Raw genomic sequence first — 18,028 nt, forward strand, 5'->3', positions numbered from 1 at the left:
GCGGGATTTCCTGCTCTTCTGTCACTTTTCCATCTCATCATCACGAAAGTCTGGCCGGCCGTCTTGCATGCTTGCGCGATGTTCTGAGCTCCAGGTCTAGGTTTACGTATTGGCCTAAGTTAGCTGCATTCCGTCTGTGTCCGTAGTTTTAAAACTGGATTTCTCTTCCACTGCTTCTCCAGTTTGTATATTCTTGCCCCCTCCTCCCGTCGCCTTTCTCTGTAGCAGCCACGTTCACTGCTTCTGTTCTCTGTACGGAGCAGGCCACTCTGGCCTGAAAACAAAATGTAATAACGTTTTGGAGTTACTGAGTTTTATTTGCCTGTTGTTTTTTTGTTTGTTTGTTTGTTTTTTTGACAGGCAGAGTGGACAGTGAGAGAGAGAGACAGAGAGAAAGGTCTTCCTTTGCCATTGGTTCACCCTCCAATGGCCGCCGCGGCCGGCGCACCACACTGATCCGATGGCAGGAGCCAGGTGCTTCTCCTGGTCTCCCATGGGGTGCAGGGCCCAAGCACTCGGGCCATCCTCCACTGCCTTCCCGGGCCACAGCAGAGAGCTGGCCTGGAAGAGGGGCAACCGGGACTAGAACCGGGACTAGAGCCCAGTGTGCCGGCGCCGCAAGGTGGAGGATTAGTCTGTTGAGCCACGGCACCGGCCTTGCCTGTTGTTTATTCTAGAACTCGGTTTGACCCCCTAGAGACTCGCGTGTGCGTGCGTTCTGTCCTCTAGGAAGGCATCGTGTCGTTGAAGCGCGAGGCCCACTGCCTCCTGGCTGGCAGCGCTGCCTCCTTTGCAGGGTATTTCTGGGCCCCTTGTCGTGGGCGCTGTTGGCCGTGCGAGCGTCTCCCCTGCTTCTGTGAGAGCACTTGACCCGCCCTGCTGTCGGGGGGAGGCCCTTCCGGAGCTCAGTGAGTTCCCTCCTCCCGGTCACTGTGTCGTCCTGCTTGTGCCTCTCCCTGCCTCGGCCACTGTCCTCCTGAGAGCCTTTGATGGAGACCTTGCTCTGTGGTGGATTTGAGGTTACTTTGGGGAGTGTTAGCTCCCTACTCAGAGTTTTGCTTCTGCCTCATTTTTCTTGTCTCAGTTTTCAGGACCCAGCTAGTAAGAGTGGGCAAAGCGCCTGCTCCCAGTGTCAGTCCTCTGCCCCCAGGAAGCTTAGCGCGTGCTCACCCTGGGCCTGGCCACGGTCTTCGGGTTGCAGTCCTGTTGGGTGACAGTGCGGTCTGTGGCAGCTGTGCTGCTCCCGCACCCGCGGTCTTCGAGCACCTGCCGGGACGCGCGTCTGACTGCCTGTTCTGACCACGCAGGTCTGACGCACATCATCACCATGGATCTTCACCAGAAGGAAATCCAAGGGTTCTTCAGCTTCCCCGTGGACAACCTCAGGGCCTCGCCTTTCCTGCTGCAGTACATCCAGGAGGAAGTGAGGACCGGCGCACGCCCCGTGGTCTCCTCCCGAGTCAGGTTCCACAGAAGGCCCGGCCGGTGACCTTGGCCCCTTCCCGAGGCAGCCAGACGGGATCAGATCTTAAGAGACCCAGAGCAGGTTTCCTTATAAGGACTTTCAGCAGTTAGCTTATGTTTTCGAGAATGAAGTTTTTCTTTTTGTTTTTCAAAGATTGCAGGAGTTAGAGGGAGGGAGAGGCAGAGAAAGAAACAGATCTTCACCCACTGGTTCACACGGGGTACTGGCTTTGCAGGCAGCTTGACCTGCTGTGCCACAACGCCAGCCACTGAGGATGAAGGTTTGTTTGTTTGTTTGTTTTTTAAATATTTATTTATTTGAAAGTCAGAGTTAGAGAGAGAAGGAGAGGCAGAGAGAGAGGTCTTCCATCTGTCTGCTGGTTCACTCCCTAGTTGGCATCAACTAGGAGCTGGGCCGATCAGGAGCCAGGAGCTTCTTCCGGGTCTCCCACGCAAGTGCCGGGGCCCAAGCACTTGGGCCATCTTCTACGGCTTTCCCAGGCCACAGTAGGGAGCTGGATTCAAAGTGGAGCAGCCGGAACTTGAACCGGCACCCATATGGGATGCCGGCACTGCAGGCAGCAGCTTAACCCACTATGCCACAGCGCCGGCCCCAAGAATGAAGGTTTTTTTCTTTTTCTTTTTTTCTTTTTGACAGGCAGAGTGGACAGTGAGAGAGAGAGACAGAGAGAAAGGTCTTCCTTTGTCGTTGGTTCACCCTCCAATGGCCGCTGCGGCCAGTGCACTGCGCTGATCCGAAGCCAGGAGCCAGGTGCTTCTCCTGGTCTCCCATGGGGTGCAGGGCCCAAGCACTTGGGCCATCCTCCACTGCACTCCCGGGCCATAGCAGAGAGCTGGCCTGGAAGAGGAGCAACCAGGACAGAATCCAGCGCCCCGACCGGGACTAGAACCTGGTGTGCTGGCACTGCTAGGTGGAGGATTAGCCTGTTGAGCCGCGGCGCCGGCCAAGGATGAAGGTTTTTAAGAATTGTTGTTTCTGTTGATGTGGCAGTACTTTTGCAGTGATAGTAACTGCTAACACTTAGATGTGTGGATGGTACTCCCGCACGGTTGATTGCCACCACCAATCTGAAGTGCCGTGCCAGCGTCTGGGTGTTTTGTTTCTTATTATTACAACATCTTTGTTGTTGTTGTTGTTCTTATTTACTTGAAAAGCAGAGTGACTAGAGACAGAGATAGAAAAAGAGAAAAAAATCTTCCATTCGCTACTTCACTCCCCAGATGTCTGCCATAGCCAGGGCTGGGCTGGGCCAAGCCAGGAGCCGTGGATTCTGTCTGGGGTCTCGTGGGTGGCAGGGGCCCAGGCACGTGAGCTGTCACCTGCTGCCTCCCGTGTACGGTGGCAGGGGCGGGACTCCAGCCAGGCACTGTGATAGCGGATGTGGGCATCCCGAGCGATGACTTAACCCACTGCACCAGCCCCCGCCCCCCATGTGTGTGTTTTGATATCTCTTCAGTATTTTCCATTTTTCTTCCAAATCTAGATTCCAAATTACAGGAATGCAGTCATTGTGGCCAAGTCTCCCGATGCTGCGAAAAGGTAAGTAAGTGACGTTTGCGGAAATCCTTCCTGGGTGCTTCTGTGTGGAATCCAGGCGGTCACAGCTGAGCCCAGGGGAGCTCTTTGGCACCTGTCCCCCACGTGCTTGTCACGTCCCGCTGCACGCCTGTCCCCTGGCCCGCGTACCCACAGTGGGCCCCTGACTTCCTCAGCCTTGCTCTGGGGGATGGTGGAGTTCTTCCCTCCAGTTCTCGGAAAAGGAAAACAATGGGGCTTTGAGCATTTTGGGGGGAGGGATGGTGTTTAAGATGTTTTTGTGATCAAAGTCCTTTCTTTTTTTTAAAAAAAAGTATTTATTTATTTGAAAGGCAGAGTTACAGAGAGGCAGAGGCAGAGAGAGAGCGAGGTCTTCCATCCTCTGGTTCACTCCCAGGTGGCTGCAACAGCCAGAGCTGGGCCAAGTTGAACCCAGGAGCCAAGAGCTTCCTCTGAGTCTCCCACGTGGGTGCAGGGACCCAGGCACTTGGGCCATCTTCCACTGCTTTCCCAGGCGCATTAGCAGGGAGTTGGATTGGAAGTGGAGCAGCCGGGACTCAAACCAGCACCTTATTGGGAGGCTGGTGTTGCAGCCGCCAGCTTTGCCTGCTGTGCCACAGTGCCAGCCCCCGGCTTTGCCTGCTGTGCCACAGTGCCAGCCCCCGGCTTTGTCTGCTGTGCCACAGTGCCAGCCCCTGGACCGAGTCCTTTGTTTTGAAAATGACAGAATATCTGGACAAGGATAGAACCAGAATTACCTAGGGCCAGGTACTAGCTCAGATGCCCCTGGAGGCATCTGCTTCCGGCCTGCACCTGACACCCTGATGGTAGGCAGAACCCTGTGTGTGTCCCTAAGGCGTGTGTTTGCACCTGGTGACCTGCACAGTGTTGGGTGGGTCTCCCCATTTCCCGTTGTCTTCTCTGTCTTCTATGCAGGGCCCAGTCCTATGCTGAGAGACTGCGTCTGGGTTTAGCTGTGATCCACGGAGAAGCTCAGTGCACGGAGCTGGACATGGACGATGGCCGCCACTCTCCACCAATGGTCAAAAACGCGACTGTGCACCCGGGCCTGGAGTTGCCGTGTAAGATGAGCTCTGTTTTCACCGTGCTTGTAAATTGAAAGTTTTAAGTAGCCTGAAGGTCAAGCACATCTGTGTGGATTTACGCTGTTCGCTGTTTGCTTTTTTTAACTAACTGGTTGGTGTTGCCTCGGTTGCAAAGGGGACCGTGTGTGTTACAGCGTCTGCAGACTGGGTCAGGACAGCTGAGCTAACGTGAGTAGGAGCTGGCATTCCGAGAGCTTTGGGTTTGTATGCAGATGGTGTGGCATCTGAAGCTTGCGTGTTTTGGTAAGATGAGTGATAGTAACAGTTGGCCAATACCAGACTGTGGCCATCAGATCACTTTAGGTCTCATAGACACTGAACTTGCTAGCTCGCTTTCTTCTTTCCTTTCAGCAGAGTTACATAAAGATAGAGATCTTCCAGGATGGAGCCAGGAGCCTGGAATGCCATCCGGGTCTCCCATGTGGGTGCAGGGGCACCAAGAACCACTGCTCAGCTACGCGAGGCAGGCGTCGCAGGCAGCAGCCTAACCTGCGCAGCCGGGACTCTGGTCCCTAATTAAAATTCTTGATATCAGCATTTTATTTAATTTTTGAGGATCTCCTAATTAAAATTCTTGAGTGAGTTACACATTCACATATGTAAAAGCTCAGAAAGTATGAGCTCCTTCACGGTACAGAGGCTCCCAGCCGCCCCAGCCTTTGGGAGCCGCAGCACAGCAGATGCTTATAGCCGCTGGATCAGCAAACGCGTTTCTCTCTTTCCCACACAGGTGATAATGGATTGTACACATTGTTTCACCCCTTGCTTTTTCATTCAGTGTGCTCTCAGAACATACAGATTTCTTTTCCTTTTTTTTTTCTTTTTAAAGATTTATTTTTATTTGAAAGAGTTACAGAGATCGGTAGAGACAGAGAGAAAGAGATATTCCATCCTCTGTCTCACTCCCCAAACGGCTGCTTCGGCCAGAGCTGAGCTGATCTGAAGCCTGGAGCTTCCCCCAGGTCTCCCACACGGGTGCAGGGGCCCAAGGATCTGGGCCATCTTCCACTGCTTTCCCAGGCCACAGCAGAGAGCTGGGTCAGAAGAGGAGCAGCCGGAACTAGAACCGGTGCCCATATGGAATGCTGCTGCTTCGGGCCAGGGCTTTAACCTGCTGCGCCACAGCGCCGGCCCCAGAACATACAGATTTCTTGGTCTTTTGCAGGTTCATGGTATTCAGCCCCCTATTGGTATACATGTAGGCTTTTTCCCCAGTCTGTGGCTGCAGAAAACAAAGTCCCACAATCATAAACACCTGCTGAGCCCTCACCAGGAATCTAAGCTCTTCCAAGCCTATCAGCAGACCACGGCGCTTCTCCTCACTCTGCCCTGCCTGTGCTAGCTTTTGCTTTAAAGACTTACTTTGTTTCTGTCTATAACTCTGCCTTTCAAATAGAGAGAGACAGAGTGATCTTTCATCCACTGGTTGACTCCACAAATGACCATGATGGCCAGGATGGGCCAAGACAAAGCAAGGAGCCTAGAACTCCGTCCGGGTCTCCTACATGGGTGGCAGGGACCTGAGCACTTGGGCCACCGTCCACTGCTTTCCCAGGGACCTGAGCACTCGGGCCACCGTCCACTGCTTCCCAGGGACCTGAGCACTCGGGCCACCGTCCACTGCTTCCCAGGGACCTGAGCACTCGGGCCACCGTCCACTGCTTCCCAGGGACCTGAGCACTCGGGCCACCGTCCACTGCTTCCCAGGGACCTGAGCACTCGGGCCACCGTCCACTGCTTTCCCAGGGACCTGAGCACTCGGGCCACCGTCCACTGCTTCCCAGGGACCTGAGCACTCGGGCCACCGTCCACTGCTTCCCAGGTGCCTTAGCAGGAAGCTGGACTGGAACCGGTGCTGGTGTTGCAGACGGTGACTTGACCCGCCATAGCGCCGGCCCGTTGTCAGCCCTCATTCGGCTCAGCGGGCAGCAGACCCGGCCTGCAGCTTGCAGAGCCAGGCTTTGGCATGAGGGTGCTGGCTCCAGAACCCACACTTAGGAAAATGTGAATCCCACACGTTCCCGCTGTTCTTCCCGGACGGCCCTCAAGTGTAACGTCTGCAGTGTCGGTGCCGTGGTGAGAGTGAGCCGCGGACACAGAGCAGCTTTGTCCTGACGCCTCTCTTACGTAAGCGGCATAGCGATCAGATTCAGGAACTCGCGCTGTTGCAATGCCGTTGTCTAATCCACAGGCCTTGTGCACATCCCGCCAGTGTTCTCTAGAACAAAAGACAAAACTTCTTTCCTGTTCCAGGACCTGATCCAGGGCCGCACAGCACATGCAGTTGTCATTTCTCGTTAGCCTCGTTTAATCGGGATGGCTCCTCTGTCCTTTGTCTCCCGTGACCTTGATGCTTTTAAACCGTGCAGTGCCGGTCAGTTTGTAGACTGTCCCCTAATTGGGGCTTGTTTGTCCTCGCGGTCAGACCCAGGCTGTGCGTCTTGGCACAGCCTCGCAGGAGGCACGTGACGTGCCCGCTGCTGGCGAGGGCTTCGGCTGAGGCGGCCTTCGCGCAGGCTGGCCGCTCTTCTCCCTGTGTGACTGTGTCCGTGTGGGGCCTACGAGGGGTCCTGCGTGGCATCCGGGGATGAGTCTGGCTTGGATCGGTTGTCACGGTGGTTGTCGCCAGCCCCTTGTTCCTTCTGCATTTACTCGTTCACATCCTCCTCCCTTCCTTGCTCATCCCCAGAGCCTGGGTCTCCCCAGGGGGTTATGGGCCATCGCTATTATTGGTTTTAACGCTCAGAGTTTCTCAGCCCTGGCCAAGCTGCCTCCGTGTCTTTTGAAGCCTCATTTAGTGACTGACTTGAAAGGAAGAGTGACAGAGCAGGAGAGACGTCCACTGGTTCACTTCCCAAATGGCCACAACAGCCAAGATTGGACCAGGCCAAAGCCAGGAGCCCAGACCTCCATCTGGGTCTCCCACATGGTTAGCAGGGGCCCAGGTACGTGGACCATCACCTGCTGCCATCTCGGGGGCACTGGCGGGAAGCTGGATGGGAAACAGAGCAGCCGGGACTTGACCCAGCGCTCTGATACGGGTGCCGGTGTCAGTGGTGCTAAACCTGTGCCACAGTGCCAGCCCCGCCTGTGTCCTTGTGATGTGACACGGCCCCTTCATTTTTCTGACACTAACTTACTTTCTGGTACAACTAGAAATTCCACGTTCCTCTTCTGTTTTCTTAGCCCTGGAATTGGCCGTTTCTGAAGGGAGCCCTGCTCCTTTGGTGGGGATGATGTTTGGAGAGCAGGACCGGGCTGCAGGGCGCGCAGCTGGTGCCATGCGCACTACCCGGACTTCCTGCTGCTGGCAGGAGCTCTAACAGCAGCATTTCTGGGTCTCGGTTACGCTGTGGCCCCGGCTGTGTCAGCGCGGTGCTGTCTCTGGTGCGATTCTCCGCCCTGAGAACCTGCTCGGTTCCTTGTGGTGGTGATAGTGTATCCCCTTCTGTCCTCGCTGTGCCTCACGGGAATGTGACAGCGCATTCCTTCCTAGATTCCGGGGTGGTTACATTGTAGCACTGACAGTGACCTTAGTTAGCATCGTTTTCTCATTTTAATACAGATTTACTCTAGAGAAATTTTTTTTTTTGAGGGGAAAAAAGCAAACCCGTTATTTTTTGTATGTATAATTGTACCTTCCAAGTTCAGTGTATTTTTTTTTTTAAGCTTTATTTATTTATTTGAAAGAGTTGCATAGAGGAGAGGCAGAGAGAGAGAGATTTTCCATCCGATGGTTCACTCCCCAACTGGCCAGAACAGCCGGAGCTGCGCCGATCTGAAGCAGGAGCCAGGAGCTCCATCCGGGTCTCTTGTGGGTGCAGGGGCCCAAGCACTTGGGCCATCTTCCACTGCTTTCCCAGGCCATAGCAGAGAGCTGGATTGGAAGAGGAGCAGCTGGGACTAGAACCGGTGCCCATATGGGATGCCAGCACTTCAGGCCAGGGCGTTAACCCACTGCGCCACAGCACCGGCCCCAATGTATTGTTTTTAAGTAAGATGTATTTATTTGCTTGTAAGGTAGAGTTACAGAGAAAGAGAGACCTTCCATTCACTGGTTCACTCTCCAAATGTCTGCAATGGCCAGGGCTGGGCCAAGCCAAAGCCAGGAGCCTGGAACTCTATCTGGGTGTCTGACGCGAGTGGCATGACAAGGCCAAAGGAAATGAAATATTTACCCTTGGAGTCTTTAATTTTTTTTAAAGATGAACTATTTTATCTTCCTTTTTTTTTTTTTAAGAAAAGATTTATTTATTTATTTGAAAGCAGAGAGAGAGAGAGAGAGAGAGAGAGAGAGAGAGGTCTTCCATCTACTGGTCCACTCCCCAGATGGCCACAATGGCTGGAGCTACACTGAGCTGAAGCCAGGAGCCAGGAGCTTCTTCCAGGTCTCCCATGTGGGTGCAGGGCCCCAAGGACTGGGCCATCTTCCACTGCTTTCCCAGGCCATAGCAGAGAGCTGGATTGGAAATAGAGCAGCTGGACACGAACCGGTGCCCCTATGGGATGTCGGCACTGCAGGCGGCAGCTTCACCCGCTATGCCACAGCACTGGCCCCTGTTTTATCTTCCTCGAGCCTGGCCTTTGAGAGCTGGGGTTCTCACCCAGGGGTGATTTTCTCCTGCAGAGGGTTTTTTTTGTTTGTTTTTTTGTTTTTAATTTTTGACAGGCAGAGTGGACAGTAGAGGGAGATAGAGAGAAAGGTCTTCCTTTTTGCCGTTGGTTCACCCTCCAATGGCCGCCGCGGTAGGCGTGCTGCGGCCGCCGCACCGTGCTGATCCGAAGCCAGGAGCCAGGTGCTTCTCCTGGTCTCCCATGGGGTGCAGAGCTCAAGCACTTGGGCCATCCTCCACTGCACTCCCGGGCCACAGCAGAGAGCTGGCCTGGAAGAGGGGCAACCGGGACTGACCGGGACTAGAACCTGGTGTGCCGGCACCACAAGGCGGAGGATTAGCCTGTTAAGCCACAGCGCCGGCTTTTGCAGAGGGTTTTTGGCGACGCCCTCCCAGGGGAGTTGGGGAGCTGTTAGTGTCTAGAGAGCCCAGAGCAGAGCAGCTGCCAAGCGTCCTGTGATGTGAGATGCGGGCGGTGCTGAGGCTCGGAAGCCCTGGTCTAGGGTAACTTGGGGGGAGCGCAGTCGCGGAGCCCTGTGCGGCCCGGGGTTCCCACGTCCTGCAGACGCTCTCTCGGCTGGGTCCCTGCCACCCACGGGGAAGGTCTGGACCGGGTTCTGGACTCCCAGCTTTGGCCACTGCAGACCTTTGGTGTAGTGATAAAACACAACTAGAGTCTGGGTTTGAGTCTACTCGACTGCCAGCTCCAGTTCCCTGCTGATGGACCCCTGGGCCCAGGTGGTTGGGCTCCTGGAGTGGGCGTTGTGGGCGAAGCCACCACTTGGAGCGGCCGCGTCCCGGCTCAGGGTGCCCAGCATTGAGCGCCGCCCCTGCTTCCGCTCCGGCTTCCTGCTGACGCGCACCCTAGGCAGCAGGTGACGACTCAGGGCTCAGGTCCCTGCCACCCGCGCAGGAGACCTGTTTGGAGCTCCTGGCTGCTGACTGCCCAGCCCTGGCTGTTGAGGCTTTTGGGGAGTGAACTAGCAGATGGAGATCTCCTTCCCACCCTCCCTCTCTCCACGTGTCCGCATCCTTTTAAAACAGTAAAAATAATAAAACAGTCAAAGGATTTGAATTCACATTTTTAAGAAGTGGTATGAATGAAGAAATGAAACCTTAAGGCTTTTTTGTATTGATTTGTTTCTTAGCTGTATTTGTTTATGAAAGGCAGAGTGACAGCGAGAGGGAGAAAGAGAGAGGGAGAGAGAGAGAGAGAGAGAGCGCTTCCGTCCACTGCTTCACTTCCCCAATGCCTGCAGTAGCCAGGGCTGAGCCAGACTGAAGCCGGGAGACAGGAGCTCCATCCAGGTCTCCCATGTGGGTGGGGGGGTGGGCAGAGACTTGGGCCGTCTTCCACTGGCCCCCAGGTGCCTTAGTTGGGAGCTGGATGGGAGCAGAAGTGAGACTGGACCCCAGATAATCTGATCTGGGTTGCAGGCATCCCAGTGAATTTTTCCATTTTGAAGGTGGACTTGGTACCACACTGGTGATTGGCAAACAGCTCTAAGAGCCTGAAAAGACTGTGGGGTTCTGTTGTAGACTTCTGTATTCGCCACCAACAGCGGAAATGAAAATTGGAATCACGTAAACAAGAGGAGGTCAGCTTTCCTGGCTTGTTAATTTTCCAAGTGGCGATGTTGTCACCACTATGGAAGCAGATGTAGGCCCTCAGCATCCGTGAGTGTGAGCTGTGACTGTTCACGTGCAGAGGGGCTTGGGAGCCTGAAGCCTGGCCCCTGATTTCCTGTGAGAGAGAGAGAGAGAAATGGCCGCAATGGCTGGAGCTGAGCCAATCGGAAACCAGGGGCCAGGAGCTTCTTCCAGGTCTCCCATGTGGATGGCAGAGGCCCAAGCACTTGGGCCATCCTCTGCTGCTTTCCCAAGCCATTAGCAGAGAGCTGGATCTGAATTGGAGCAGCTGGGACTGGTGCCCATGTGGGATGCCGGCAAAGCAGGCCGTGGCTTTACCCACTACGCCACAACACCAGCCCCTCCTGTCCTCTTTTTAATGACCTTTTTATTTTTTTTTAAAGATTCATTTTTTATTTATTTGAAAGACAGTTACAGAGAGAGGTTGAGACAGAGAGAGGGGTCTTCCATCCGCTGGTTCACTCCCCAGATGGCCTCAATGGCCGGAGCTGCGCTGATCTGAAGCCAGGAGCCTCTTCCGGGTCTCCCACGTGGGTGCAGGCACTTGGGCCATCTTGTACCGCTTCCAAGACCATAGCAGGGAGCTGGATCAGAAGAGGAGCGCCGGGACTAGAACCAGTGCCTCTATGGGATGCCGACACTGCAGGCCAGGGCATTAACCTGCTGCACCACAGTGTGGGCCCCTTTAGTGACCTTTTGTTGATAACGCTTGACATTCCGCTGAGCTAGAAGTAGAACGAGGTCAATGGTAAGGAACGAGTGACCCCACAGCCATTTGTGTCGTGGTTTTAGCACAGAAGTTTTGTTGATTGACTGTGCGGTGAGGAGCGCCATTGTGCGTGTGTGCCGACGCTCACGAGAGCTGGGTGGTCCTTCTGTGACCCAAGGACGGCTGTAAATGCAGCGCTACATTTTTAAAATAATAACCGTTTATATTTATGTAGTACAGGGTGATGATTTTTTTTTTTTATTAATTTTTTTTTTTTTTTTTGACAGGCAGAGTGGACAGTGAGAGAGAGACAGAGAGAAAGGTCTTCCTTTTGCCGTTGGTTCACCCTCCAATGGCCGCCGCGGTAGCGCGCTGCGGCCGGCGCACCGCGCTGTTCCGATGGCAGGAGCCAGGTGCTTATCCTGGTCTCCCATGGGGTGCAGAGCCCAAACACTTGGGCTATCCTCCACTGCACTCCCGGGCCACAGCAGAGAGCTGGCCTGGAAGAGGGGCAACCGGGACAGGATCGGTGCCCTGACCGGGACTAGAACCCGGTGTGCCGGCGCCGCAAGGCGGAGGATTAGCCTGTTGAGCCACGGCGCCGGCCAGGGTGATGATTTTTAAAAAAAGATTTATTTGAAAGGCAGAATTGGAGAGAGGGAGAGACAGAAAAAGAGGTCTTCCATCGCTGGTTCACTCCCCAAATGACTGTAACGGCCAGGGCTGGACCAGGCTGAAGCCAGGAGCCTGGGACTCCATCTGACTCTCCACGTGGGTGCCAGGGGCCCAAGCACGTGTTTCCGGGCACAGTAGCGGGATCTGGGTTGGAAGCAGGGCAGCCAGGACTTGAACTGGAGCTCGTACGGGAAGCTGGCATTGCAGGTGTGGCTTAGCCTGCTGCACCACAGCGCCAGCCCCAGCACAGCGCTATTTGACTTGGAAAGATGCTAATCTTAAAACAAAAGACAGTTTTCTACTTCCCTCATAAGTACAGGGGAAGCCGCTTCATCCGGTGAACTCAAGACATTTTTACTGTGGCTGATCCCCGTTTGAACGGTGGTTCTAGCAGCAAGCAATGTTGCACGGATTTTTTTTTTTTTTTTTTTTTTAGTTTTATTTGTTAATTTGAAAGGCAGAGATACAGAGAGAAAAGGAGAGAGGGACAGAGAGCCATTTTATTCTTAAACTGGGTTTTGTTTGAGAAAATGGAGAAAAGGGGGCCAGCACTGTGGCGCAGCAGGTGTGCACGCTGCTCCACTTCCCACCCCGCTCCCTGCTGACGGCCTGGAGAAGCAGCCGGAGACGCCCAAGTGAGGGGTTCCTGGCTGCTGGCCTCAGCCGGGACCATCCCTGGCCATTGTGGCCATTGGGGAGTGGGCCAGCAGTTGGAAGCTCGCTCTGTCTCCCTGTCTCTAACTCTGCCTGTCTGATAAATACACAAATCTTCAAAAGGAAAGAAAGGAGACAGGAAGCAGAATCATAGACTTGGGCGTGGTTTTTGTACCTTTTACCCTTGACCTTCAGGATGTATGCCTTTTTTTTTTTTTTTTAATATATTTATTTATTGGAGAGGCAGAGTTAAAGACAGGGAGAAAGAAAGGTCTTCATCTACTGGGCCACTCCCCAGATGGCTGCCACAGCCAGAGCTGGGACTTGAACTGGTGCCCATATGGGATGCCAGCGCCGCAGGCAGAGGCTTAGCCCACTGTGCCACGGCGCCAACCCTGTGGACATATATACTTTTGTAAAAATTTGCAATTTTTAGCGTTTTGTTTTCTGGGAAAGCAATTAGAAAATTGTTGGCTCCCCCTTAGTCTATGAGGTACTATCATTTTCCTCTACACCATAATAGTCTGTCTCTGTTTTTTAGTAGCCACCTAATTATGGGTTCCGTATTACCCAGATCCTAAAGTCCCATGTGAACAAGGAGTGATTACACTGGGGAGAGGGGCCTTCTGTAGCCGTGCCTTGGTTTTTCATTTCAAACCAGCGGCAGACTTTGGGAGGAGGTAGGGTTGTGTAGAAGTAAACTTGAGGGGCCTGTGCTGTGGCATAGTGGGTGAAGCTGCCTCCTGTAATGCCGGCATCCCATATGGGCGCCGGTTCAAGTCCCGGCTGCTCCACTTCCGATCAGCTCTCTGCTGTGGCCTGGGAAAGCAGTAGAAGATGGCCCAAGTCCCTGGGCCCCTGCACCCATGTGGAGACCCAGAAAAAGCTCCTGGCTCCTGGCTTTGGATCAGCCCAGATCTGGCCATTGCAGCCATTTGGGGAGTGAACCAACTGATGGAAGACCTCTCTCTCTCTCTCTCTCTCTGCCTCTATCTAACTCTGCCTTTCAATTAAATAATTTATTTTTTTTTTTTAAAGAAGGAAACACGAAAATCATGACTGGTTTTTCCTTCCGGCTGGAGCTGAACCTGGCGGAGGCTGACCTGTGGTCTTGCGCGCCCCCCCCCCCCCCCCCCGCGGCAGCTCGGTGCCCCAGGCCCTGCCCAGAGCCCACAGAGGTTGCTTCTGGTTGCCTTGCCTCCCTGTTAGGGGATATTGATGTCCAGAGCGCCCTCGGCTGCCCACACTCAGGACGTTAGTTGGCTGTTTTTGGGGAATGGAAAATCAGGGAATTTTTAGCAGATGTTGCGGCACAGCGGGTTAAGCCGCCGCTTGGGATGCCTGCGTCCTTTATGGGAGTGCCTGGGACCCCGCCTTCTGCTACCGCACACCCTGGAGACCCCAGATGATGGCCCAGGTGTTTGGGAGACCCGGTGGCCTGGCTCAGCCCCGATCGTTAGGGCATTCGGAGTGAACCTCACAGCAGACGGAGGGTCTCGGGTCTCGCTGCTTCTGCCTCTCTCTGGTGCTCTGCATCAACCCCTGTGTTGGGCTTCTCCCTCCCAGCTTGCCAGCCCTCGGGGTGCTGCCCCCTTTCCGTCCGGCCGCAGCCGGGCTCTGTGCCCCGCTGGCGTCGCCGAGGCAGCTTGCGCGGTGAGACAAGAGGCCTCTGCTCTCGGGAGCAGTTAACTCAGGCAGACTTGACGGCAGCAGCCGCTGTCTTGTTCCTGGTGTTGGGGGAGGGACCCCACCAGGCTGTCCTGCAGAAGGCGAGGCGTCTACACAGCGCGCTTGTTCCGCTTGTCTGCTGGCCCTGTGTGTTGGGGTTTTCCACTGTGAAGGCCATTGTGGCGCTGATGTGCCTCAGAGACGTCTCCCCTCCCCCGCACACAGCCCGGCCATGCACCGTGGTGGCTGTCACGCGTGGGCACTGAGCTCTGGAGACGTGGCTGGCCTCGAGTGAGAAGTGCGCGTGCAGTGCACACTGAATACTGAGACTTCGGACGGGAGCAGGGTGGAGCGTGCCGTCGGTATGTGTTCACGTCAGTGACATGTGATGGGGACACGTGGATGTGTTAGGTGAGGTAAACCCGCCGCCGCTGCCGCCTGCTGGTCGTGTTGAGAGGCAGAGAGGAGCCGGTGCTGTGGCTGACGGGGCTCCTGCGATGTGTGTTGCTTCGTCTCCACAGTGATGATGGCCAAAGAGAAGCCGCCGATCACCGTGGTCGGGGACGTCGGAGGACGCATCGCCATCATAGTGGTAGGTCCCGCCCCCCCGGTGCAGAGCGGTGCTGCTTGCTCTGTCCGTAGGTTCGGCTCAGCACTGCTCGACTCGCACGGGTCCGTCTGTCCCCTCTCACCCAGGCCCTCAGGACGGGTGGCGGGGACGTGTGCAGGTGAACAGGCGTCAACGCGTACAGCGCCAGGCCCTGTCCTCGGGCCACGCCCACCGAGGAGGCCGCCGGCCCCAGTGCAGCTCCCCGCGTGCCCGTTCCTTGTCTGTCCTTTCTTCGCACTGGCCGCGTTGTTCCTGCCTCCTCTCATGTTCTCTCGGGGAGGAATTGCCCGGGGCAGTGACTGGGGTTGATCTGGTCAGGGGTTACTGTTTTTTTCACTTTATTCAAAGGCAGAGACAGAGCGCGATTGTCCGTCCTCTGGCTCACTCCCCAGGTGCCCACCACAGCCAGGGTGGGCGAGGCCCACGCCAGGAGCCAGGACTCCGTTTGGGTCTCCCACGTGGGAGAGGACACGAGCCCTGGGGCCTTCACGGCGGCCCCAGGCTGCACGTCAGGAGCAGAGTGGCTGGGCTCGCGCCAGGCCCTGCAGCAGGGGCTTGGGTGTCTCAGTCTGGGACAGGGCAGGGCTCAACGTCGCCGGGACTGGCCCGGGAAGCACCCCTGCCCTTTGCCACCTGTGCGAGGCTCGGCTGCGCACTCCTGCCGTTTCTGGATGCCCGGTCCGGGGCGCAGGCGCACAGCTCTGGCTTTCCGTGGGACGCCCTCGGCCGAGGCGCGTGGCTCTAACGCAGGCCCCCCGCAGGACGACATCATTGACGACGTGGAGAGCTTTGTGGCTGCGGCGGAGATCCTCAAGGAGCGGGGTGCTTACAAGATCTACGTGATGGCCACCCACGGCATCCTGTCTGCCGACGCCCCCCGCCTCACCGAGGAGTCCTCCATTGACGAGGTCGGTCCGCCTTGGAAGGGCTCGCAGCGTCTTCCGTGCGCGATGCGGTCATGGTCAGTCTGGGGGGCAGTGGGGTACGCTCAGGGCCGTGTCTGCATCCGTGCGCTCCTATACCGTGAGGCCCCAGCAGCGTTTCTCTTGAGATGAGAATTCCCCCCGATACCACGTTCAGTCCTGCATGGTGCTGGGGCTCCCTGTGTCCCCGACAGCCCCGGGAGCCGCGTCTGCGCTGAGCCGTGGAGGTCAGTGGGCCTAGTAAGGGGCGCTCGGCGGAGCGGTTCTGTGGTTCGGGACTGGGGCGTCGGGGGCTCCGTGTCCCCTCTGCTGAGGAGCGGGGTGGGGCGCGCGCCGGTCATGTGTCTCTTCTGTCGCTCCAACGCCCAGGTGGTGGTGACGAACACTGTGCCCCATGAGGTCCAGAAGCTGCAGTGTCCCAAGATCAAGACCGTGGACATCAGTCTGATCCTCTCTGAAGCCATCCGGAGGATCCACAACGGCGAGTCCATGGCCTACCTGTTCAGAAACATCACCGTGGACGACTAGCTCCCACGGCCCGGGACCCCCCGGCGGCCCGCGGGCGGCAGTGCTTCCTGGCGAGGGGCCCGAGCCGCCGGGATGGTCTCTCTGGCTGTCGTCAAGCCGACCGCACTAAGCAACTCGGCCTTAAATTTCTGCCATCGGCAGCCCTGGTTCCTTAAAGCAAAAGTTCCTCTCGCTTTCCTGAGAAGTCAGAAGATCTGCTGACGTGGGAGAGGGGTCAAGGGCAGACGCATCCGTCTTCACTCTGTAGCCGTCACCCGGCGTTCAGCACGGGGCAGCGCAGGGGTTGGGCCGAGCGCCCCGGCCCCCCGGCTCCCTCCGGTCCTCCTCTCCCGGGTCGGGTCCACGTGAGTCTTTTCTTTCAGAAGCTGCTGTGCCTACTGCCCCCGAGCAGCCGAGCCTTCGAGCTGTCGCCCCGGCGACAGTGTGGGGTCAGGGAAGTGTCCCTGCTCCGGGTGTCTGCGCTGCTCTCAAGCTGCAAATAAAAGAATTTGTTGTCTCGCTCGTCTCCTGTCTGCCCCGCGGGGCCACCTGCGCCCTGCCTCAGTGGGGACCGACTCCCGGCCAGCTGTGGTCCACGGCCACTCACAGCCCCTATGTGTCCCCCTCTGCAGGTGCCCGCCCCTTCCCAAGCATCGGGGGAAATCCTAGTTGAGTAAGATCCTGAAAATCTGAAGTTCAGAAACGTTCAGGAGTTCAAGAAGCTCATGGAAAATGAGTGTGATGATAGAACTTGCATGGAATTCAAAAAGTGTTCACACCAAAATGGATTGAAATCCATTTTTCCATGAACTTTTGGAAGCCCCTCCTGGAGCGAGCTCTGGTTTTCCCTTTGATGACGGCACTCAGGGTCGTCGCCCTGCGTTGAAAGGCACTGTGGCACCTGTAGTTTCATCACCCGCGGCAGGGAGCCCCCCCCCCCCAGCGGCACGGAGCTGCCTACAGCCGGTGTCGGCCGGAATGGTCGGCTGGAGGTTCCTGTGGTTCTGTCAGCGCCCGGGGGCGGGTGGGAAACCCTCGCATTCATACAGTCGGGTTTCTCTGTGGGGAAGTTTGCCCAGTATTTTGATCCTGTTCCTAGTGACAAAAATTAACCCACAGTCAAGAGGGAAGGTACAGCAGCCTTTTCAAGCAGCAGTCGGCAGGGGAGTCGGGGCGGCCACCCGGGCCACGTGGCGGCGCCTGAGCTCGGCCGCTCTGCTTCCAGAGCGGGCATGGCACGGTGGCCCGGGTTCCTGGGGCCCTGGGGCCCTGCCACCCACATGGGAGACCCTCCCTACCCTGTCGATGTGGCTTTCAAATAAATAAATCTTTAAAAAGGGAGGGGGCAGAATCCAAGCAAAGTGGGGGCTAACAGTGTGGCGGGAGAGGAAGCGTTGTGGGCACTCGGCCGGGTGACCTGGCTGTCACTGTGGCAGTGACTGGTGCTCTGTCCGCTGTGAGAAAGCAGGGTTGGGACTGGAAACTCACGGCGAGACTGTTGCATGGCTGCCTCTGGTGGCCTCTGTCTCCAGGAGTAGAGACTTAGACGCCGTAACTTAGTGAAGTGTTTAGCGGTCCCTAGGTGGGAACGTGCTGCCCTTTGCCAGCCTGTGCCTGGCGAGACACCGAGGCCCGGGGAGGGACACACAAGTTAGCTGGAGGGGCCTGGGGCAGCTGCCGTGGGCGTGGCGGGCGTGGCTGTAACCTGGGTCTGGGAGGCACCCACCGGAAGAAAGGAGAAAGCACGGCCCGTGGCCCCCAGCACCCCCCCCCCCCCCCGTGCCTCGAGTGGGATCTGACAGGAGCGTCACAGGGAGGTTGCTCTTGAGAAATGGGGCCAGGTACCCAGAATATGGTAAAACCCAAATCCTTTCAATTAAATAAAAGGCAC

General features: G+C 56.3%; 1 protein-coding gene across 1 annotated transcript in view; it reads left to right on the forward strand.

Annotated features, from left to right (window-relative positions):
- The window catches only part of PRPSAP1 (phosphoribosyl pyrophosphate synthetase associated protein 1), a 30,134-nt gene extending 13,480 nt beyond the window's left edge, over window positions 1–16,654 (forward strand). Inside the window, exons 5-10 of the mRNA XM_062174790.1 lie at window positions 1,308–1,423; window positions 2,970–3,025; window positions 3,959–4,104; window positions 14,619–14,689; window positions 15,469–15,615; window positions 16,000–16,654. Of these exons, the coding sequence (XP_062030774.1) occupies window positions 1,308–1,423; window positions 2,970–3,025; window positions 3,959–4,104; window positions 14,619–14,689; window positions 15,469–15,615; window positions 16,000–16,158 (695 nt within the window). The 3' untranslated portion in view covers window positions 16,159–16,654. The remainder of the gene's footprint in view (window positions 1–1,307; window positions 1,424–2,969; window positions 3,026–3,958; window positions 4,105–14,618; window positions 14,690–15,468; window positions 15,616–15,999) is intronic.
- Window positions 16,655–18,028: the final 1,374 nt, after the last annotated feature.

The sequence above is a fragment of the Lepus europaeus genome, chromosome 18 (assembly GCF_033115175.1).
Source record: "Lepus europaeus isolate LE1 chromosome 18, mLepTim1.pri, whole genome shotgun sequence".
NCBI classification, from domain to species: domain Eukaryota; kingdom Metazoa; phylum Chordata; class Mammalia; order Lagomorpha; family Leporidae; genus Lepus; species Lepus europaeus.